The following is a 24,049-nucleotide window of genomic DNA, read 5'->3' on the forward strand; positions in this document are numbered from 1 at the left end:
AAATTCCTTCATCTACCTAATTGAAATCCATGTGTCTTTATAGATGCATCAACTTCAACATAGATAAACAGGGAAAAGAAAATATTTACAAAGTAACTTAGCAAATGACGGTCGGTCAATATGACAACTTATGTGCCTTGTAGCACAGCTCTGGTAAGACCCTTAGGCAATATATTCTCTATATAATTTCTTGCGCTCTGGAGGAACCTTGTAGGTTGGCTATGTCAATGTAATTTTTAATTTAATCCAGAGGACTTTGATCTTCCACTACATCACCTTGTAAATTTTCATTTTCTTTGTTTATCTTGCCTTTGGAGCCACCTTTTAGGTTGGCTATGTCAATGAAATATTTGATTTCATATCACTAAATCACCTTGAAATAATTTGATGCATTACATAAGAAAATATATATTTTGAAGAGGAATCTAAAATTTTCATTTTTTATGTTTTCTTAGTCATGGAGGTTGGCTATGTCCATGTATCTTTTATTTAAATTTTTAGGTTGGCTACTATATCGCCTTGTAAAGGGTTGATGCACTTCATGATTTCCTATAAAGAAATATAGATTTTGAAGAGGTAGATGAAGGAGTTTGATAACTTCGGCCATTTTGATGTCCATTTTTGGCAAATTAAGGAGGAATTTGACCACGGCACAGAAGGCAAAGTTGGTCAGGACATTATGGGGTGTCCAAAAATGCACAAACCCACCATGGCATGAATTTGGCCGTCCAAAAATGCACAAACCCACCATGGCGTGAATTTGGCCATCTGGAGACCCACCCCATGATGTCCTGACCAACTTTGCCTTCTGCGCTGTGGTCGAATTCCTCCTACATTTGCCAAAAATGGTCACCAAAATTACCAAACTTTGTCAAGAGTATTATTTTGACTTGGAATATTCATAATATTTTTCTAAATTAATTTCACAAAAATATATATACAAGTAATAGAGCTTAATTGCATGGAATATGAAGAGAATAGTAAAATAGCTGTAACTTTTGCGCTATAACTCCAATTGTAAATTTTTTTAGTTTAAAATCGAGAGCATGAGTAGCTCTATGATATTTGATTCTTCCCTGAATGTTCAAATTCAATATAGAAGACCTTCAAAAATCAATCACAAGTTGAGGGGGTCATAAATTTGTAATTACTTTAGATACAAATAAAGGAAAAGGGACAAGTTTGCATCTAAAAGGTTCAGCTCTCTACACAACAAACTTGGAGGTGGTGTATTCAATACTCTACAATTCAAAGCGACATTACCTTATATTGAATTAACAACACATTCAAAATTCCAACCATGACTCAATCAAAATTATTGCTTATGGCATGGTATCTTGCAAGGAAGAGAATGTGATAAAATGTACATTTTTGTATTATAATCTCTCCATTAAAATACAAAGACTCTTCATAGCCTGTACCTCCTCTTTTCTACCTCTAATACATAGAAAAAAGAGGCTTTTGAAATCCCCAAGTAAGATCCTAATACTAATACCATTAAGGCTCTTCTCTCAAGGTAGCCAGGCACAAAGTTTTTACACCATTGCCAATGGGATACAATGCAATAGGGGAAGCCATGTGATGTGGATCACAATGATCAAGCTGTCAATACTTTGATGCACTTTAGTAGTTAATAAGTAGGCCATTCTAAAAATTGGATGTGGAAGACCATAACGTATCCTCCTACTTGACTAATATAGTGCACCAATGGGAGATCTCAAATGCCTTCTACATCAATTCAACAACCATTACATTAGCAAAGCTAACAAAGCACATTACATTAAAAGACCATAAAATATAAATCAATACATAGGATGCTTACCATCATGGCATTGTCTCCTTTGATGATGCAAGCAAGCTGGCAAATAGGTATAAACTGTAATCTTTAGACATGAAAACTTTAGGCATGAAAACTTTATACATATTACCAAAAAACTTTGGACATGAAACCACACAATAAAACCATCAAAATAAAATTCATAAATGCTTTTAATGTCCTCCAAGTCATGAAGAAAACCTATGCAAATTCCAAAATGCCCAACCTACAATTTATGGGCAGCTTGTACTAGTCAAACACATTGTTTAATGTTACACGAGGGATAAAATGGACATTTTCATGCATTTCTCTAGATTCTTGCCTGCTATTTCACCATTTCAAGTAAATTTGAAGGACTATACATTTCGTTTTCCATGACTAAAAGATATTCTTGCACATAACTTATAGATAGTCCATTGTCAGTTATATCAAAGATTTCACTACTTCCCACTCCTATGTTAAAATAGGATCTTGTAAAGAAGATAGGCAAGGAAGGTACATAGTCTAAGAAATACAACTAGCAACCTCAATCTGGAGGCATCTGCTAAGTTAGACAATTCCAATTACGGTACATGGAAATACCGAATGGAGACCATTCTTGTGCTTCAGGACAAATGGGAGTATGTCGATGGGTCTACACCTAGACCATTGGCCGATCCAGCCACCAGTAGCTCTACTCCATCTGTTGTCACAGCACCAGCAATGGGATCTACATCTACACAAACAGTTTCTGCACCAATAGTAGATCCTGCCATTGCCCGAGCTGTCTGAAGCTGTGAATGCCTGATCATTAGAATGACCTTTACGTGCTTGAATGGCCTGAGTCCTGAGTTCTTCACCAAGTAGGACTGATTGAAGTTCTTCTAGTGTTGGAATTTGCGATTGGATGGCAATACTCTAGACTAGATTCTCGTATCCTTCTCCTAGTCCATTCAGGATTACTTGAACCATTTCTGTGGGATTCATAGTCTCTCCTGCTGCTGCAAGTTGATTGTTGTAGTCTTTAATGCGGAGTACATAAGCATGACCGGTTTCACTGCTGTTGCGGAAACTCTAGTTGATCTGGTTTCTCAGGGTGAGAATCCTAGATGTGTTCTTGGACTCGTAGAGAGCTGCGAACATATCCCATGCTTCTTTTAATGTCTTGACTGTGTTGAGCTATCCTAGCATGACATCTTGCACATTCTGCTTGATCAGGTGATAGGCATACTTGTCTTTCTTATCCCATTCTGCTTGGTCAATCTATAAGTTCAAGTCATCCAATGCATTTTTCATGTTCTAGAACACACTAGAGCTTACAATATTGTCAACTTCTATCACTTTCTTCTTGACCATGCCTCTAGAATACACTAGAGCTCACAATATTGCCATCTTTGGCCACTTTGGTCACTTTGTTCCTGACCATGCCTCTACAACACACTAGAGCTCATAATATTGCTAGCTTGTGTCACTTTCTTCTTGACCATGCCTCCAGGACACACTAGAGCTCACAGCATTACCACCTTGTGTCACTATGTTCTAGACCATGCCTGTTGGGAAAACAATAGCTGTAGGAGAGGAAAGAGCAATTGTATCCTATATGAGAAGGAAAAGAAAGAGGGAAAAAGCTCCTATAGGAGAGCAAAGAGTTGCTGTAGTAGAATCGCAGTGAACTTGCCTATGAATGATTCAACTACTTCCCACTCCTCAAGGTCCGAAGGGAAAACATCTGCCACCATGAATAAGAGCTCTTAGAAACCAAATACAAAATTTCCAAATGGACTCATTACACTTACAGGTGAAAAAGGTACATAGATAAAAAGGCTCACAGTGTGATGGTATCTTAGATTGATTGAATGATGGAGGAAGCCACATATCTTTTCCCATGTAAACATGTTGCACTTTTCCAAGCCATCCTTTCTTCCCAAACTTGAACTTCAAGATGCGCCCCTTCCACTCATGCAAAATATCACCTCTCTTGCTCTTGGGAAGCTTATGTGGACCTTTGGCCGATCCTTTCATCACTATCCAATCATTTAAGCCGTAGGTGCATCTGGAGTTGTGGAAGACACAAGAGGTCACATCATTGTGTGGTCTTGTAGCCTTTCTCCTCACCATGGGGTCACCATGCTTGCAGAGGTTGCAACAACAAGAATGGGACTCCTATGCAAGGCAATGTAGCTCCAACAGAGGCACAAAAGAGGGAGAAGGAGAGGGACAGAGCAGCAACAATAGAGGCACAGGAGAGGGAGAAGGAGAGGGACAGAGCAGCTCCAACAGAGGCACAAAAGAGGGAGAAGGAGAGGGACAGAGCGGCATCAGCAACAAAGGCACAGGAGAGGGAGAAGGAGAGGGACAGAGCAATAGCAACAAAGGCACAAGAGAGGGAGGAGGAGAGGGACAACGCAGCTCTAATAGAGGCACAGGAGAGGGAGAGGGGAGAGAGAGAGAGAGAGAGAGAGATAGAGAGAGAGAGAGAGAGAGAGAGAGAGAGAGAGAGAGAGAGAGAGAGAGAGAGGAGCTGCAGCAAGCAGGCCAAAGCAAGAGGGAGCAGAGAAAGAGGGGGAAGAGGGAAAATGCATGGGATTTGGTTCAAATTTGAGTGATTTGGCAAGCTGGACCAGAACAGCGGGGTGCAGAGGCCCTAGAAAGAGGGAGGGGAGAAGAGCCCTACCATCCCATTGAAGGTAATTTTGGGCTGATGTGGGGGAGGTGCACTTGGCAGGAGGGTCAAACATGGGTTAAGAGGGGGGGGATGGTTTGGGTGGTCTCTAGTGTAAGGGGAGCAACCAATAGGGGCTCTCTGCAGGCCTACCCACCCTCCACCTCAACATACCATTGCCGCACACCTTCTAGCACTCTCATTGGTACACCTCAAATCACTCTCTAATCCCTTGAAACTAGGAAACACTAATTGGAGGCCCTTTTGAGACCCCGATTCTCCCCTAATGGAAGCTTGTCTCGCCTGAAAAAGCTCACCTGAAAAAGCTCGCCTAGAAAGTTTTCCCCTTGTCATGATCCCTCAGTGCAGTCTCACACATATTAAATATCATTTGCATAGGCTTGATCCTTGTCAAACTGCAATAATAGTCTGATGACTCGGAAAGAGATTTGAAAGTACAAGACAAGATATCATATGCATCATTTTTAACAAATGTTGTATCTCTATACCATCGCTATGTTGATATAGGGTTGATATCCAACAACTCTTGAATTATTATATTTGCTAAAGTAACATTTTTTACTCAATTAGTAATTAAATAAGTAATAAATTAATAAGAACTAATGATTTAGAAATAAATTAAAATTTAAAAATCAGTTAATAATTAACAAATAATTAGTTAGTAATAGAAATAATTAGATAATTGAGTAACTAATTAAAATTTTAGTTGATAATAAAAATAATTTAAAAAATTAACAAAAAATTTAAGCAACGTTTAATGAGCAAGTTAATCAATAATTAATCAAATAACATATGGAACAATACTAATCAAGAATTAATCAATAGTCAATCAATTGGTTAATCAATAATTAAATTAACCAACACATGATGCATGTGGGAGAGGGGAGAAAATATGGTGCACGCCACATGTTTCCCCTCCCCCACATATGGCCACACCATATGTGGACTGCACCTTCCCCTTTTTTCCATCAAAAAATTCATTTGGAATATCAAATTGTTGTTATGTTTATAGTCAACACGATTGAAAAAGGGCCAATGAGTTCAATTTCTATGTCAAATGTCCCAAATATTATTGTTTCAAATGTCCCAAGTTATGTGAGGGGAAAGTAAAAAGGATATTGTCTTCCCCTCACATTCACTTTCCCACCCACACCACTGTTTTTGTTTTTGTATGCCACAATTGTAAGAGGTGAATCTATTGTTAGAATATGAAGCCAAGTTGAGTCAGTTTGGTGTGTTCTAGTGTGTTCTAGATTGAGTTCTAGTCTAGTGTGTCCTATGGATGCCACGTGTCATATTGGGAGCTATCCCATATGCATAGGTGTTCATATGTGTGTGTGTGCTCTTATATAAGAGCTGTACTTGTCTAGTGTCAAATCAATCAAGTACAAGCTCTTTGGTCTACATGTGAGTACTCTCCTTTTGTTCATTGCAGTCATTTCATTTCCATTTCATTATGTCTCCTTTTGAGTATCACTTCCTCTCTCCCTAGCCTACCCTCTCTCTCTTCCTCTCTCCACCATGTTCCTTCATGTGGTATGAGAGCCACCTCTCTTACCTTTCCTCTTCCTTTCTCCTAGCTCAACCTAGAGGATGAGGGAGGCCCGCAAATGGAAGCTACACTCTCCCTCCAAGGTAGAGCTACCCTCCCCTTTCCTTAGCCTCTCCATTGAAGTCTGATGTTGCTCTTGCCTGCCATCACTTTGATCTTGTATTGGAATTGCCTCTTCAGTGATTGCCACAACACATCATTCGAAGGCATTCTCGCCTGGTTCTGCACCGACATACCTCTTTGCATCAGGATGTGCACACTCTTGTGCGGTAGCTACTTCGGGCTCATGGGTTCTCTGCCCTTGCTATGCATAAAATGAATGAAATATTTTATATTTCTTATATGTTTGAGTTAAAGGTTCTCTACCTTGAGTAGTCCCTCTAAAATGAATGTTTGGAGCGTGAATAAAGGTCCTCTACCTTGGATTGTCCTCGTAAAAATGATGTATTTCTTTTATGGTGTGTGACTCCATGTTTCTAGTTAGTCCCTGGAGTTAAGAGGGGGATGTACCATGGGAGCCATGTATTGGCATTGATAGGGTCTAGTTATCAGGCCTGGCATATGAGTTCCAGGATGTTGGTGCATTGGTCTTCTAGACCTCTGAGTTGTTCATGCATCCATGCTGAGTCATGTTTGGGACGTAAAGCCATGTGAGTGCTCAGTCCGACCTCTAAACCATGCTCAAAAGACTTGAGCCTTTGAGTTGGCATGGGAGCCATGTCTAGTTCAGACATTGCACAGTTTAGTAGTCCTGTCATTATCATGTCCTGTCCTTGGTTCCATTCCAGTAGTCTCTCACCTTGCCTTCATGGGGGGATGTTAGAATATGAAGCCAAGTTGATTCAGTTTGGTGTGTTCTAGTGTGTTCTAGATTGAGTTCTAGTCTAGTGTGTCCTATGGATGCCACGTGTGATATTGGGAGTTATCCCATATGCATAGGTGTTCATGCTCTAGTCATTTCATTTCCATTTCATTATGTCTCCTTTTGAGTATCACTTCCTCTCTCCCTAGCCTACCCTCTCTCTCCCTCTCTCCACCATGTTCCTTCATCTATGTAGTGTTGCAAAAACACCACTTTTTGAGTGTACTAGGTCAATGTTAAGTGGAGGTGACTAGTATAGAAAAAAGTCCAAAATAAGAGAAAAAGTCCAAAAGCTTTGAATAGAATATTCTAGACATAAATTACAAGTTGCGTGGTGTTGTGAGGTGAAGGAAGGACACGATGTTTCGATGATTATATGTTTGACAACTTTGACAAATAAGGGCCTATCCCCACTACTAGTTAAGAAGGAGTAGTCAAGGTTTTCAATAGAAATATGCATAGAAGGATCCTGTTATATTAAGTCTCTTAACCACAAGGTAAAGATTCTTCAAAACTTAACCTCGAGGAAGTAGGTCCTTTTGTGAAGGAAAAGAAGTTCAGGCAATAGGGCCACTTCAATCAAGATTTTTGTTATATACATTTGGAGATTGAGACCAAGTCAAAACTATACAAGATGGGTACTCATTTGAAAGCCTTTGGACAAAGAAGCCATTGTAGTTGGAAGATCAACGAATGAACATCACAATGTAAAGATATATAATTTTGTGTGAAAAAAGACCTAAGTTCTAGTTAAGACCACTTCATGCATAACATAGTGATGTTAAGTAGTTATGTTAACTTTATTAGCATAACATAATGGTAGGCGGGAAAAAGCTCTTAGACACCATCACTGAGACTGTCATGGTCATAGGGAGTGCCATGTTCTTCACACTTCTCCCACAACAGGAGAGGTGTTGCACTTGCAGCTATACTTTTCTTCGTCTGCCTAAGCAAGTACACAACATCTTGCATATGAGGGCGATCCCATGGACTATCTCGAGTGCATAAGAGGCCTATCCGAACCATGGAGAAGATTTCTTGACGAGTGATTTTGCTTGCTACGGCAAGTAGAGTTGGGTCTATGACTTCCTCGATCTGATTGGGGTATTTTGACAAAACCCACTTGGCGAGACCTCCGAAGTCCACGAGGAAATCAAGCGTGGGCTGCCTTCTTGTGAGGACCTCCAACATGATGACACCCAAGGAGTAAACGTCTCCTTTGGTGGTGACTTTTGGGCCATGGCGTACTTGAGCTGCTCATAATTAACCAAGGTTCTAATCAGTTCACAACACACACACACACACAAACAGGTCGGAGTTTCGGAGAATATTGGATAAAGTAACACTCACCTTCGTTGTTTCCGACAAATGTTGCCGTTCCAAAATCGCCCAGATGTGGTTCGAGATCGAAGTCCAACAAAATATTGCCTGGCTTTACGTCGGAGTGAACGATGGGGAACGGACACTCGTGATGAAGATAAGCAAGCGCGTTCGAGACGCCCAAAATGATGTTGAACCGCCGCTCCCAGCTTATATGAGCTTCTCCTCCGTGCAGGAACTGGTGCAACGTTCCGTTCGGTATGTATTCCATGACGATGGCCAGCATCTGAGAGCTCGAGCACGATCCTAGAACGGCGACAAGATTACGATGCCGAATTTTGCCGAGAGTTTCCATTTCCGCCTTGAAAGCACGACGGGCACGCCGCTGATTCTCGAGCCGCAAGACCTTGAAGGCCACGGGCCGTGTGGCGTCAGGGAGGTGGCCTTTGTAAACGGTGCTGTAACCTCCACCGCCGATGACAGAGCTGGGGCTGAGATCGCGAGTGGCAGCAAGGATCTGATGGGGAGATAACTGAACGGGATGCCACCAGTTTTCGGAAGGGGACGAACAGGTGCATTGATGAGGGAATTGATCGGAGTAAGGGCGAGTTCTGCGGCCGAGATGCAACATAGCCAGTTATGGTCGAGAAGCCGATGGACTGATAAGGCGATGGTGGGTGTTAATTGAAGCGGGAGGTGCTTGTCATAGCTTAATTTCTTGCATATTGACTAGTGAGCCTTGAGGGTGGGAGGGACGTCCTCTTCCATCGACTGTGTCACGCCTCCTTTCGTGTTGACTACGTCTCACGGTCAAGCTTTGATCCATGCTTAGCTTTTGTGCTCGTTGCTAAGAGCCTTGATCAACGGGAGGGGTGGTTTGCAAACCAACCTCTCACTAGCAACCAACTTTTCACAGCAATCTCCAAAACCCACAGAGTTGGATCCAAATTGAAATCTTGCATCCTACCTAGTTTGTATGAGTAACCTGACCTGTCTACCTAGTTTGTATGAGTAACCTGACCTGTCTACTACGGGCTAGCGACCCGCTCCATTGAGTCTCAAGCTCTTTCATTTCAAGGAATACAATTTAAGATATTAAACATTTTTGGAGACTATTCTTTGGAGTCTCGGACTCACAATTGTCTATAGTCAATTTTATAATGTTGAAAGCACTTACTCCAAACCTTTGATATTGCAATGCTTGTATTTTATATTAGATTGTGGCTAATTAATTAATTAAAATTTTTATAAAGAAAGTATAGTAATTGATTTTATTTTTTATTGCTTTTTTTTCAATATTGAGAATTATATTTTACTAATAAGTATTATTAAACCATATTATTTTACTTTTATTTTTGTGAGGAAAAAATTTATACTATCTTAAACTTGAAGTTCTATTTGCATTATGATTTTAATATTATGTTAATCCACATTAAATAAATGCTAATTATTTTTTAATTTAAATTAAAATATTTTTAAAATAAATCATATGATGCATATTATATTAAATTTTTATTTTTCTTTCCAATATACATTGTTTGAAATGTTTATTTAATTTAATGTATTGATGAAAGTTTGATTAAAGATCTTGGATCTTGTTTTCAAGATCATTTATTCAAGAATTTTGAAATGCTATTAATTCTATATAGCTTATTAATTTTTCCTCATACTTTTTTAATGCCTTGCCTATTTTTTTTGCTTCCATTTGTAAATATTTATTTTGCACATATAGGGCTCTTTCAATTTCTCTAATGTCTACCAGCTCTGCCCTCATTTCCTCTTTGGAGTCTCAATCTATAGCTACCAATTGCTTCACTTGGGGCTTTAGCTTGTTCTCTCCTAAAGCAAATCCTTTACCAATTGCTTCACTTGGGGCTTTAGCTTGTTCTCTCCTAGGTTCACCATTCAACACGCCGCGATCACCTCCCCAAAGCAAATCCTTTGTGAGAGACAAACCAAAGAGATCATGCAACAAAGAGTACACAAATGCCTGCGAACCGGTGGAAGAGGTGGCTAGCAGAATTTCAACATGGTTGTGTGGGAAGGCCTCGAAGGAGATGCAAATTCAAATGTAGCAGCAGTGGATGGGGTAAGATTTGTAAGAGGAAGGTCGTGGCAAGCAACATAGAAGAGGAGCAACTTTGGGAATGCAACCCTGGCCTTTGAGGGCTTTCTTCAGAAAGCTTGCGTACCTATCCCGGGCCCAAACAGAGATCAACATTCCCTCCTTTTGAGCCCGAGCTTCTCTGTACTCCCATTAACATTTCGAAGGCAAGAAAGGTCCGCAATGGAAGATCTATCGACCGCCACTGAAGAATAAAGTGCCAACAGTTTTATATCTTGATATCATGTAGAGATTCACCAAAGATCGGTTGAGGTAATGCCCAGACTGCCTCAGAGGTCCTCTATTCCCAAAAAAAGCGAGATATATAGAGAGAGCGAGAGATCCAACGTACCTGGAGATGAGATCGTTGCTCAGAAAGTTTTGGACTATTCCCACCTTCCACAGATTCTCCACTATCATCTGGAGTGCCTTTAATTTCAGACTCCACAACAATCGTATTTAAACTCGACTCTTGAATGTCATTTAGCATTGTGTACTTGCTACCATCAAGCAATGGGCTTGATAATGTTTTAGAAAGAACATTTCTCTCAAAAACTGTTTTGAAATGCGTGTTGGGGTTTTCAAATCCATCAAATCATCTTCAGAAAGTTGATTTCTATTCCCCTGACCTCTAGGATAGATGTCTTTATAGGCAATCACGGCAATACTGGAGTCTGTTCCAGCAAAAAAGCGAGATATAGAGAGAGAGCGAGAGATTCAACGTACCTCGAGATGAGATCGTCGTGCATTTGAGCGATGGATTAGGCTGCTTTCAATAAAATTTCATGCCCAGACTGCCTCAGAAGTCCTCTATTCCACAAAAAAAGCGAGATATATAAACAGAGCGAGCGACGGATTAGGCAGCAATAACAGATTGAAGACGTGCATCTGATCATCCGATTAATACGTTTGACCAATCCTTGATTAATAGGTCTCATTGTGGTTCCATCGTTGAAGCCAATCGTTAGAGTTTTCCTTCAAGCATCTAAATTGTGGCGAATGGATTTTCCACAACCGTGAATGGAGGAAGGAGTCTAAATTGTGGCGAATGGATTTTCCGCAACCACGAATGGAGGAGGGAGGACTTCCAGGAAATTGACGCATCAATCCACAACCGTGAATGGAGGAAGGAGGATTTCCAGGAAATTGAAACGGTTTGCACGCGCAACAAACATCCACAAATATCCTTCGCTCAACCAACACTAACATGACACGTGGCTGAGCCCTCGAATGACACGTCAAACCCTTCCTTAAGGAAGATAAGATAAGAAGCTACCACCTTCGCGTGAACAAGCAAACGTTCACACGCTTGGCTTTTTGGGTAATGATGACACTTAAGTTTCTTGGTGGTTGCTAGATGATCCTGAGCATGGAGATGTCATGTCGCAAGGCTCTCCCAAAGGAGTTGACTGGCATCAGGGGATGCCCTCTCTTTCACTTTCACTGCCAATGGCTGCGGTTAGGGTAGCCTCGCAGCAGGTGCAGGTCTCATTGGATGGATGCTGGTGGGTGTTGAGTGCATCGTTGTCTCCAATAGCAGTTTCGGTAGCTTCTCGCAACCTCTTCGGGCAAAGAGTACCATCAGGAGGAGGAGCACCAAGGTGCCGCGATGGCAGGCTAGGTCAAGTATTCCAAATTTTTGGGCAAAAAATCGGGTGACCCGGATGCTCATGTCCGATAGTTTGAGAAGGTGTATGCAGTCAATAATCCGCTGCCTGTGATACCACTCCAACAAGACTCTGCAGTTTTCGGGTCAACCTTAGTAGGCAAAGCTTCAAGGTGGCTTGTAGAGTATGCAATGGATCAGTTCGACACATATGATCTCGTCTGTGACACATTCTTGAGATGGTTTCATAAGGGAAAAACGATTCCATAAACTCTTGATAGATTGCACCACTTGGATCAAGCAGATCAGAATGTGGAGGATTATGCATCCAAGTTCAACTCTATCATGCAATGTGTGCCATAAGCAAATCAGCCTACTTCAGAGGTGCTCAATGACTACTTCATTTTGGGGCTATCCTAGGATCTGCGGACAGTGTTGGCCACAGTGGATCAGACACAAACGATGCTCACGGCGGTCATGGCACAAGCAGTGCGAGCAGGGGAGTCTCTGCACTAGAGGATAGCTAAGAACTGCAAATCCTCAAAAAGCAAAACCAAGAAGAAATTGGCAAAATCTAAGAAGTCGGATGATAGCGATGAAGATTCGAATGTCTAACAAAGGCTCTAAAGAAACCAGCTCGGAGGAATCCATCTCCGAAGCGGAGACAAAGACTCAGCGAGCCTCTAAAGGGGGTAAGGGTGCTCCAATGGCTTCCGGAGAAGGATCAGTCCCCAAAGGGTATATGGTGCACTCACTACTGCAATCCTGGTCATTCTGCAATTGAGTGTGCCCTTAATGCGAATTGGTGCACGATTTGCTTGACAAAAACCCACAACACCACTATAACGGGCATGGCCAAAGAGAAATTGGTCAACAATAGGATCCAGGTGCATCTTTTGTGCAAGAGGAGCAACCACAATAGTCGTTCCAGCCACAATAGTCATTCCAACGAGGCAGTGGCCACGGATGCGGAGGTGGAGGTTGTGGGCAAAATTGAACAAAAACTTGCTTGTTCTGCTTGGGCAAGGGCCATTGGTGGAACGAATGCCTGGATGCTCAGGAATGGGATCGGCAATGAGCGGAGTGGCAAAATAGGACCGGAAAAATGCCTAGCACTTCCATGGTGCACATTGTTGAGGATGACCCATTGGTGTGCTCGGAGATTAGCATAATCACCCATGCGGGTACAAAGTTGCAAGGGCTAATCCTCAAGAAAGGTGACAAGTTGCTGGATTGGCTAGTACAGGGGCAAGTACGACGACAAGTCCACGAGTTGGTGATGGAGGAGCCACCCTTGATGCAACTAGCGGAGTCCGCAAAGGCGCCCATTGGGGCACTCAAAGTGCAGTTCGCGGAGCCGGTTGTCCAACTGGAGTCGGAGATAGCATAAGGCAAATTCAAACTTCACTTATCAGGGAACGGCCCAAAGGTTGTCAAAGCATCTTCCTTGTTGGTGGCTAACAAAGCCAAGAAGCGGGCGAATTTTCCACAAAGGGAGTCAGGACTCATTTTCTTGTCAACAAGTTCATGGGATGCACTATCTCTATGATATCATCACAAAAGCGTTGATAATACTTGCTCTTTCCTAGAATTCTGTGAACACTAGTCACATTGTCAAGATTTGGTAATGACGTGATTGCTTGAACTAGTATCAGGATCCATTTGCAAACCTTCTTTAGAGTTCAGACACAATATACCCCAACAAAACTACTTTTGTTTGAGCCAAATGACACTTGCTAGGATTTAGACTCCCTTTTGCTTTATCAATCCTAGCTAAGGCCATCTTTAACTTCTCCATGTGATCTATGTGCTGAGAATAAATGCAGAAATCATCCAAAAAAACCCTTATGAACTTTCCCAAGTAACACTCAAGAACATGACTCATGAAGCTTTGAGATGTACCTGGTGCATTGGTCAACCCAAAAGGCATCACTCTATAAGCAAAAACTCCCCAAGGTGTGACAAATGACGTCTTCTTTTGATCTTCCTCCCGAATATGAATTTGAAAGTACCCAGAATACCCATCACATATAGAATACATCTCATGCCCTAGTACTTGGTCTAGTATTTCATCTTGGAATGGAAAAGGAAAATGATTCCTCTCATAATGCATGCATTCAAAGGACGAGATTCCACACAAACATGCCACTTATTTCCTTTCTTCGGTGTGACAACTACAGGAGATATCAATTTTGAATCATCAATAGGAAAGATGAATCCAAACTCAAGTAGTTGTGCTACCTCTTTCTTTAGTGCCTCAGCTTGGATCACCCCTATCGCCTTAAGTGTTGCACAACTAGCTTGCTTTATGGCTTGAACTCAATCTTGTGCTCCATAAGAGAGACTGGTTGAACCTATGAATAGCTTGATGCAAAGAGACACAACAAGAAAACGCACCTATAGATGCGCACACACTCGCGTCTCCTTAATTTTTTTAAAAAATTACTAGCACATCTATTTGCACGTTTATTGGCATGTTTATAGACCCGCATCTAAAGGCACATCTATATAACAAAGAAACATGCCTATAGATGTGCAAATAGATGCCTTGCTAGAAATTTTAAAAAAATAGACAAATGCATACATAGACGTGCCTATACACGTGCAAATCGATGCCCTACTAGAAATTTAAAAAAAACAAAGAGACGTGTACATAAACGCATTTATAGACGCACTTATAGATGTTCTACAGAATATTTTTTGTTAATAAAAGCAGAATTTTGTGTGGTTGAACAAAATGTTGTGTATGTTGTGTATGCTATGTGATTATAAGAATCCCATTTCCACATTGTGCAATTCAATTCTTACAGCCAAGCGCATTTTAATTAGCACGATTGCAAGCACGTCTATAGCCGCGATGATTACAATTTTGAATAAAACATTACAACTCCAAAACGTTTAGTTCACAAGGCATTAATTGTGATAGAACGTTGCACAAGAACATTGAAAGCCAAAAAAATAAAAGGAGTGTATATTAATTCATAGCTCAAAAAGTGCTTGTATGTACATCTAGCATGAAGCCAAGCCATGTCCTGTGGTTTCAAGTACAAAAAATAAGAGGAGTGTTTATACAAGAGAGGCATGAAGCCAAGCCAGTGGCTTCAAATGCAAAAAAGAGTAGCTAGCACTACTATGACTAATCTAAGTTCTCCACATCCTCGCTCCCTTCTTCGCCACCTTCTTCACTCCCTTCTTCCTCATCTTCTCCCTCTTGATTAGCCGCAAGGTCCTATAAACGAGGAACATGTATCAATGTATGAAAAATCAAATCTTTACTTACAATATTGACATTATTTAATTACTTTCAAATAATTGGGGGGCCGGCACTCCAGTAGCCCCGATATACTGCTCCTCAGTAATCAACCCATCATCATAGAAGTGCCTCCATGTATCTTCTCTGCGCTGGTGGTGGTGGTAGGCTGTCTCGACAAGAGTAGGGTACCTGCCCATGATATCAAGCTGCGAGATGACACAATTTGCGGAGGGGTTAGTACAAAGAAACAACCTCCTAATAAACTACATAAACAATATAATTTGAGATCGATACTTACAAATTGGGCCTCCCATGATTCAACACCCCTTGCTCCAAAATGCACGCTTCCATATTGCTCCATTTGGATCCTTCGTGCCTCCACGTGCTGCAGACTGGGTTCCTTCTTCGCTGACACTTCATTGCTTTCTTCCACTCATACTTGTGAGTGGTGTGGGGTGGTCCCCTTGGTGGTTGACCTCCCTCGAGCCTGGCAAGCTCCGCTAGTGCCTGCCTCTTAAGCAAAGATCTTTTATTGCTAAGTATCGTGACAATCTTTGACTTGGCCCATTTATTTGTGAACTGAACATTGGGGGGGTTAGGATACCTAGAGCGAACAACAGTGAGGGTCTCATCAACCAGCCTCTTTGGATGGTCTTTGTAGTGAATAAAGCAATCTCTGTAATTGTTAGCAATTACAGAGCACATGAAGACCATGATGTCCTTCCCCCATGCATCCATCAAGATGCCTCCTGTCTGAGTGATGTCATAGTAGATCGTACCATCACCCGGAGGCATGTCTAAATCATCTAAATCATCCTCGTCCCCACCACCACCCCTCCCAAAGCATTGTGCCATGCATCCCCCATCGCTCTCCCTTCTACTACGCCTGCTACTGTGTCGTGTCGAGCTAGTACGCTGGCCACTCGTAGCTAGAGAACCAAGTTCGACTGCACGGGAGTACGCTGGCCACTCGTAGCTAGAGAAGCGACTCTCGATGGCATGGGAGTACGCCGGCGGCTCTGTGAGGTAGAAGGACCTCTTGACCACAGGGGGAGAGAAGGGGCTAGGAGGGGAGAAGGGGCTCAACTCTATAGCTGGCTGGGCTATCTCGACTCTGCTGGGGTAATCTTAGCTAGTGTAGGATTGGGGTGGTTTGAAGTCTGTACCGCTGACTCCGGGGGGGTTTTCGTAGTACCATCATGTATGTGTATAACTCCACAGGAGTGGGAGGGTGCCCCAAAATGTTATATAACTCCTGAAAGATGGCATCCTGAAGATCAGTTGAGGTTGAAGATCCTGGCCACATGATGAACTCAAGAAAAGAAAAGAAGAAGATTACCATCGAGCATTCCCTTGTCACGAGATGCAAAAGAAAAAATAGAGTGACAGCCTGACATTGAGCAAGCAAAGGATATCTTTCATGTTTCATATGCTTGGCAAACATCCACAATGCTCTAAAACACTAAGTCCTCGCGGAAGACAATGCAAGTAACATCCTTGTATCTTGTAACGGTGGTGTTCAGATCCTTTGTCTCAACCTTATTACTTGGTATGCCTTGCGTATTGCTTACAACACCTTTCAAGCATCTACAGAACCGTGTCCTCTTTGCCATATGTACTCAGATGTAGGTCTCCTGCCCTTCACTGTTTGTGGCTTTTCACATCCCAGCCATCACTCCCTTGCGCTTATCAGGATCTCAGAAAGAGAAGAGCTTTTTTTCAACCTAAATGGAGCAGAATTCAGCCTTTCTGATTCTAGAATGTACTTCGAGTCATCGTTAAATATGAATACATGACAAATGACCCATTGAAACTTTTCTATCCACTCAATCTATGGCAAGTTTCCTTTTCTTTCCTCATCAAGGGCGATCCTGCAAGCTTCACAAAAGTGTTGCCCATCAATGGGCTCAAACGTGTATCTTTCCAAGAATCTATTCTTTGCCAGCATGTATCTCTTCTCGATGTCAGATATCGGCTTTGATATAAATCCTCTTCACGAACAAAGTCACTCCTAAAGTTCTCAAAAGCATCAAGAAAGTCCACGCGCTTTTGAAATGTGACATCAGGCAATGTAGGATCATCTTCTTGAAGTCTCTTGAATGCCATAGGATGAAGAGAGATATTAGTGGCAACTGGAGTTCTTGTTTTCTTCGTATCTTCATATAATTTGCATGCAAATGTCTTATCTAGCTTTATTTGATTTGTGAACAATGAAGGAGCAATGAAGCTCGATCAATAAGCATTGTGGCCATGCTGAATTGTGAAAATCCCCAAATGTACCCCTCATCCTCTAGAGGATGTAAGTCTGCCACACTTATAGAAAAGTCTGCGAGACTTGTATCTTCTTCTTGTGGATCCTCCTGATCATCACTATCCAATTTTTTGCCTGGTTTTAAATAACCTGCACTTGAACAATCTGCACGTGGAGTAGGAGTTATTTTGGCTCTCTTTCTGGGAATAGCTATGGAACTTGAATCTGCTCCACAATCACTCCTTGTTCCTGTAGTTGCAGTAGTCGATGGTGTAGGTACAGCTGGAGATATCATAGTTACTGCTGCAGATATTGTAGTTACTCTTGCCAAAGATACCGTGATTATCGCCACAGATATTGGCGGTACAACTTGAGGGCTACAGGTTATAGATGGCGTACTTACTGCTGCTGAAGGTAAAACACCACCACTTGGAAATGCATCCCACATTTTCTTCAATGCTTCCAAGGCACTAAGTAATTCTTGGGATCCGTCAATTGAATTCGATAAGGGCTTCAAGAAGTGCTTGTGCGTAACTCATAACTTGTAGACCACATCGTCATTCTTCCCTTTGCACAGAATTTCTATCAAATTATTTTCTTTAATGTTGATGGTTGAGACCATGCCACCATTTCTTACTGCCTCTGGAGAATATTTCACGCTTGACACATTCTCGGCAGTGATCACCAAAAAATACTTTGATTTTGCGCTCCATAAAATACCAAGCATATTCAAGATATTTGAAAGACACCTTGGAACCAAAACTCGAGGCCATAGTTTTCTACAAAGTAATCAAAAACAAAAAATGAGAATTATAATGACTTTCAAACTCAAAATATTAAAAATTTTACTATTAAAAATTAAAAAGTAATTGAAATTTCAGAAGTTCAAATGTATTTTTAAAAATATTTTTTATTGAAATTTCTAAAGTTCAAATTTATATTTTTTAAAATATTTTTATATTTTTAAATACTATTTTTTAATCTAATATTTACATAAATAATTTTAATTCAAAACATTTTATAAACACATATAATAAATTTTAATTTAAATTTTCTAAAATTTTATTTGATTAAAAAAATTTTATTTTATTTATTTGAATTTATATATATATATATATAATTATTAAAATTTTAATTTAAAATTTTAAATCTTTATTTATTTATTTATTTATATTTTTTATTTAATTGTAATATATTTTATTTTATTTTTTAAATTAAATTAATTTATTTTTTAAATCTATTTTATTTTATTTTTTTAAATCTATTTTATTTATTTAAATTTTATTTGTTTTATTTTTTTTTCGTCGTTTGTTTTTTTTAATTATTTTAATTTTTTATTTAAATTAAATTTATTTAAATTATCTTATTTTATTTTATTTTTTTATTTCAATTATTTTATTATTTTATCTTTTTTTTTAAAAAAGAGGCCCCTCGAGTAAGGCCCCAAGGCCCCCCGAGTAAGGCGCCAAGGCCCTTAAATTTTATTTTATTTTTTAGGTGGAGGCCCAAAGGGCCCCCTTAAGGGAGGGGTTAATCCCCTCCCCTAAGGCCCCAAGGGCCCTTGTTGCTCGCGTTAATCCCCTCCCCTAAGGCCCCAAGGGCCCCTGTTGCGCGCACAATAGGGGCCCTTAGGGACTTAGGGGATTAACCCCCCTCCCTAACCTGTGGCGCGCGCAATAAGTTAGGGGGGTTTAATCCCCCCTCCTCCCTCCTCTCCTCCCCGCCTCCTCACCTCCTGCCTCCACTCCCCCTCCCCGCCTTCGCCTCTCGCCTCCAGCCTCCCTGCCTTCGTCTCCCCCCTCCCGCCTCTTGCCTTCGCCTCCCCCCTCCTGCCTCCCGCCTTCACCTCTCCCACCTCCGTCCCCTCCTCCCGCCTTCCGCCTCCCACCTCCGCCCTCTCCCCTGCCTCCCCGCCTTTACCTCCCCCTCCTCCATCCTTGCCTCCCCGCTCCCCAGAAAAAAAAAAGCCCCTCTGCCTCTTCACTCCTCGCCCTTCCCGCTCCCAAAAAAAAGACAAAAAAAAAAGGACCGAAGGGTAAGGGGAGGGAGGGAGAGGATTCGCAATCGAAGGGGGCAAGCAGGAAAAGAAGAGGGGAGGGGGAAGCGAGAGGAGATGGGAAGGGAGGGGAGGGAGGAAGGGAGGAGAGGGGAAGGGAGGGAGAGGGGAGGGGAAGGGAGGGGAAGGGGGAAGCGAGAGGAGGGAGGGGAGGGGGAAGCGGGAGGAGAGGGGAAGGGAGAGGAGCGGGAGAAGAGGGGATGGGAAGCAGGAGGAGAGGGAAAGGGAGGGGAGGGAGGAGAGGGGAAGGGAGGGAGGGAGGGAGTACCTGGGTGGGGAGGTGGTGGAGGAGCTCGAGGAAAGTTGTGAGAGAGAATGAGAAGAAGTAGAGTTTTATAGGAAATGGGTAGCTTTTAGGTCAAGTCATCTTTTTTTAGTTTTTAAGGTTTTTTTAGTTCTTTTAGGTTCACTATAAGTAGAACGTTCTTCATGCTCTCTTTCATTCAAAGTTCATTCTTTCACACTCCACGCTTCTCTCTTCTCATCAATCTATTGCAAGATTCTCAAATTTTTCAAAATGTTGCAAGAGGTGAGTTCATTTCCAACCTATTGCGTACGCAAGAACTTCTCAGAATCAAAAATCCGATTCTTTTCTCAAAAACCTGTTGCGCACGCAACAACTTCAAAAAACCATCTTTTGCATAAAACTTTTCCAGCCTACTGGCCACACAATAATTTTTCAAAAAAAATAAATTAGAAAACAATCTATTATAGATTTCTCTCTCAACCTTAAAACCACTCAAACCTCCCTACCTATTGCATACACAACAACTTCAAAACAAGATTTAACCATAAATCTCTCCAAAAACTCTTCTCACGATACTATTAATGTACGCAACAACTTCAAAAAACCATCTTTTGCATTAAAATCTTCTTTCCCACAAATTTTCCTCTTTACCTCAAACTCTCATAACCTATTGTCACAAATTTCTCTCAAACTCAAACTCTCCCAGCCTATTTGCCATGCAACAATTTTTCAAAAAAAAAAAAAGAAAACAATCTATTACAAATTTCTCTCTCAACCTCAAAACCACTCAAACCTCCCTACTTATTGCGTACGCAACAACTTCAAAACAAAATTTAACCATAAATCTCTCTAAAAACTCTTCTCACGACACTTTATTAATATGAGAAATCCATTTATAATATTTTTACTCCATAATATAATAAATTTTTATTAACTAATGTTAAAATATAATTTTGCTAAAAATATATATTGTTAATCTATAAATTAATATAAATATTATATAAATATATTAATTTAAAAAATATAACAATGAAAATATTTTTGAAAGAGAGGTCTTCTAGCATATGTGCTTTATATAATACTTATTCTTCAAACAATAAAAAATTAGTGAATGTATTTGTAAGGTAGTTCTTGATATGAAAAATCTCTACAATATTCTTCCTGCTATTAATTAGATATTAAATTTTAGTTTTAATAAAAATATACATTATTAACTTAAAAACTAATATAAATATAATATAATTATTGTATAAATTTAAAGAAATACATATAAATTATTAATATCATACATTAATGCTTATCTTTGTTACAATATGTTATACTTTGCAAAAGCCTTAAACTTTGTTTAAGGCTTTCCACAAAACTATAGTATCATTGAATCCATATCATGTTTCTACTTTAGCAACCACCAGATATCCATGGTATGAATCCATGATATGGAATACATATTTCTTCTGAATATTTCTTATCACATACTTCTTCATTTCTTCTGATACACCATGTAGCATGAATGTAAGAAAATATGAATTGGTGTGCTTTTAGCCTATGTGCTTGTCCCTAATCAGTAGGATACTTTGACTAGGTAGACTTATAATTACTTAAAGTAAAGCCTTTGCAAAGGATTGTACCTAGTATTGGATATAAATAAAACACTGTGAAAAGCATATAATATATAGTCTATATATATCTAAACTAAACACTTTGGAATGCATATTTTATATAGTCTATATACCTTAAATCTTACACCCTAAATCTTAAATCCTAAAGTTTCCTAAATCTTAGGTTATATAATCTAAGCTCTTAAACTTATATAACAGTTCTAATCCATAAACCCTAAATCCTAAACCTTAAACCCTAACCCCTATAGCTTAAATTCTTAAACCTAATTTCCAGATCCTAAACCCTAGATTCTAGACTCTAAGCTCATGACCTTATATACTAAACCCTAAATCCTAAACCCTAAACCCTAAACCCTAAATCCTAAACCTTAAAACAATAATCATAAACCCTAAACCCTAAATGCAAAATCCTAAATCCTTAACCCTAAACCCTAAACCCTAGATCTTAAACCCTAAACCCTAAATCCTAAACCCTTAGCCCTAAACCCTAAACCCTAAAACCATAATCATAAACCCAAAACCCTAAACACTAAATCTTAAATCCTAAGCCCTAAATCCTTAAATCTAGATACTAATACCTAAACCCTAAACCCTAACCCTAAAATACAACCAAAATTTAATGATTTTTTTCAATTTGTGCAATAGGTTTGATATATCCCCCAACCTGTTGCAAGTGGAATAGGTTAATGGTGCACCCAACCTATTGTAAAAATCAAGGAATTTTCTTGATTTGTGTAACAGGTTGAATATACCCCCCAACCTGTTGCTCAAGCAACAGGTTGGGGGATATATCCAACCTGTTGTACAAATCAAGAAATTTCTTGACTTATGGAGTAGGTTGGATATATCCCCCAACCTGTTAAGCAACAGGTTGGATATATCCCCCAACCTGTTGCTTGAGCAACAGGTTGAGGGATATATCCAACATGTTCCACAAGTCAAGAATCAAGCAAGAGGTTGAAGGATATATCCAACCTGTTCCACAAGTCAAGAAATTTCTAGATTTGTGCAACAGGTTGGATATATCCCCCAACCTGTTGCTCAAGCAACAAGTTGGGGGGGGTTGGGGGATATATCCAACCTATTGCACAAATTTAAAAAAATCATTAAATTTTGGTTGTATTTTAGGGTTTAGGGTTAAGGATTTAGGATTTAGGATTTAGGGTTTAGGATTTAGAGTTTTGGGTTTAGGGTTTAGGGTTTAGGATTTAGTGTTTAGGAGTTTAGGGTTTAGGGTTTAGGGATTAAATGTTTAAAGTTTAGTATTTACGGTGGTTAAGATGTTTTTATATTAATTGTTTAAAGTTTAGGATGTAGGGTTCAGGTTTAATGCCTTCTCTGCTAGTTTTAATCTAAAAGTTATTAAGTAATAATAAGCTCAATGATTATTTATTGTGTCTTTTTTTGAGTTGCTAATCTATTTTTGTACATAAAACAGGTATTCACCCTGACAGAGGGTATGGATGTGGTGTTATATAAGAAGAATGAAGTGGTGGCTTTTGGACGAATTCATAGTCTTGATCCTATGAATGTATGTCATTTCCAACATTGTTGTGAGAGAAGATATGTAGTGATAATCACCAACGTTGTAAATCCTGAAGTACATTTAAAATATCCACATGGAGACTTTAAAACATTGGGAGATATCTTACAATGTGACATATTTGATATGCAAGCACATAGAATGCTCTGGGACCAAGACGAAATTGTTCCAAAGACATACTTTCAAGATATCAAGAAACTTATTTTGAGGGGGAAAAAGTCGAGATGTTATCTTGCTCCAGAGAAGTTTTAGCAATTGGCAACTTTAAGGGCTATGCTCAGAGTTTTCTCTGTATAATGGAGATAATTATGTTGACTAGTGCAGGTGTCATTCAAAATGCAATGAATAGTACTTCACATCTAGATGTCCATAATACTATGTCTCATCTACAAGTTCATAGTACTTGTAAATGGGGGTTAGCTTTCTTAAAATCAAGTTTTCCCAAGACACTTTCCTTCAATGTCATGAAAGACACAATAGAATATTATCAGAAGAAAAGGACTATAATATAAATGGGATCCAAATTGATAAGAAGCTATAGTAGTGATTAAGAGTATCATAGTGGCATGCTCACAAGTACTGAGGACATTATAGTAACAGATGTTGATGTAGAAAAGGTTTCTTGTGTTGCAAGTGACTCAAATATACTCACAGGTATAGAAGACTTGTCTTGTGTTGCAAGTGACTTAAACAGGCTCACTGGTTGCAAGTGACTCGAACATGCTCATTAGTATAGAAGACTTGTCATGTGTTGCAAGTGACTCGAACATGCTTACTAATATAGAAGACTTGTCTTGTGTTGAGAATAATAAGATGGGACCACAAAGAAAAATACACTCAAAGATCGATGGGATAAGTGATGCAATAACAGGAATTGATGATATTAGTGACAATGATCATGATGCTACCACTCGAATGCAAGGCCAAGGGGCCAGAGAATCCGAGACTTATCATGTTGTTTGTAATATTGTTGCTAGCATGCTAGAGAATATAGATGGGAGAATCTTGAGTTACGAAGGAGAAAGAGTTCAACCACAAAATTCAAGAGGCATTGGCAACAAGTGCAGGATGCTCGAAAGTTGTATGCTTCTTGGAGAGAGGAAGCTATTTCACATGTCGATAAGTCCATGTGCATCATCATTGATGGCATGGACCAAA

The 24,049-nt window shown here is 40.0% G+C and overlaps 1 protein-coding gene across 1 annotated transcript; it reads right to left on the minus strand.

Moving 5' to 3' along the window:
* Positions 1-7,600: 7,600 nt before the first annotated feature.
* LOC147889552 (receptor-like serine/threonine-protein kinase At1g78530) lies at positions 7,601-8,843 on the minus strand. Its single transcript, XM_087391273.1, has 2 exons — positions 8,243-8,843; positions 7,601-8,145 (listed from the first exon to the last, which is right to left on the minus strand). Exons 1-2 carry the CDS (start codon positions 8,841-8,843, stop codon positions 7,730-7,732), a joined length of 1,017 nt encoding a protein of 338 aa, XP_087247399.1. The 3' UTR covers positions 7,601-7,729.
* Between the last annotated feature and the right edge of the window lie 15,206 nt (positions 8,844-24,049).

This window comes from Dipteris shenzhenensis, chromosome 20 (genome assembly GCF_047967505.1).
Source record: "Dipteris shenzhenensis isolate YYH24624 ecotype China chromosome 20, Dip_SZ_1.0, whole genome shotgun sequence".
NCBI lineage: Eukaryota > Viridiplantae > Streptophyta > Polypodiopsida > Gleicheniales > Dipteridaceae > Dipteris > Dipteris shenzhenensis.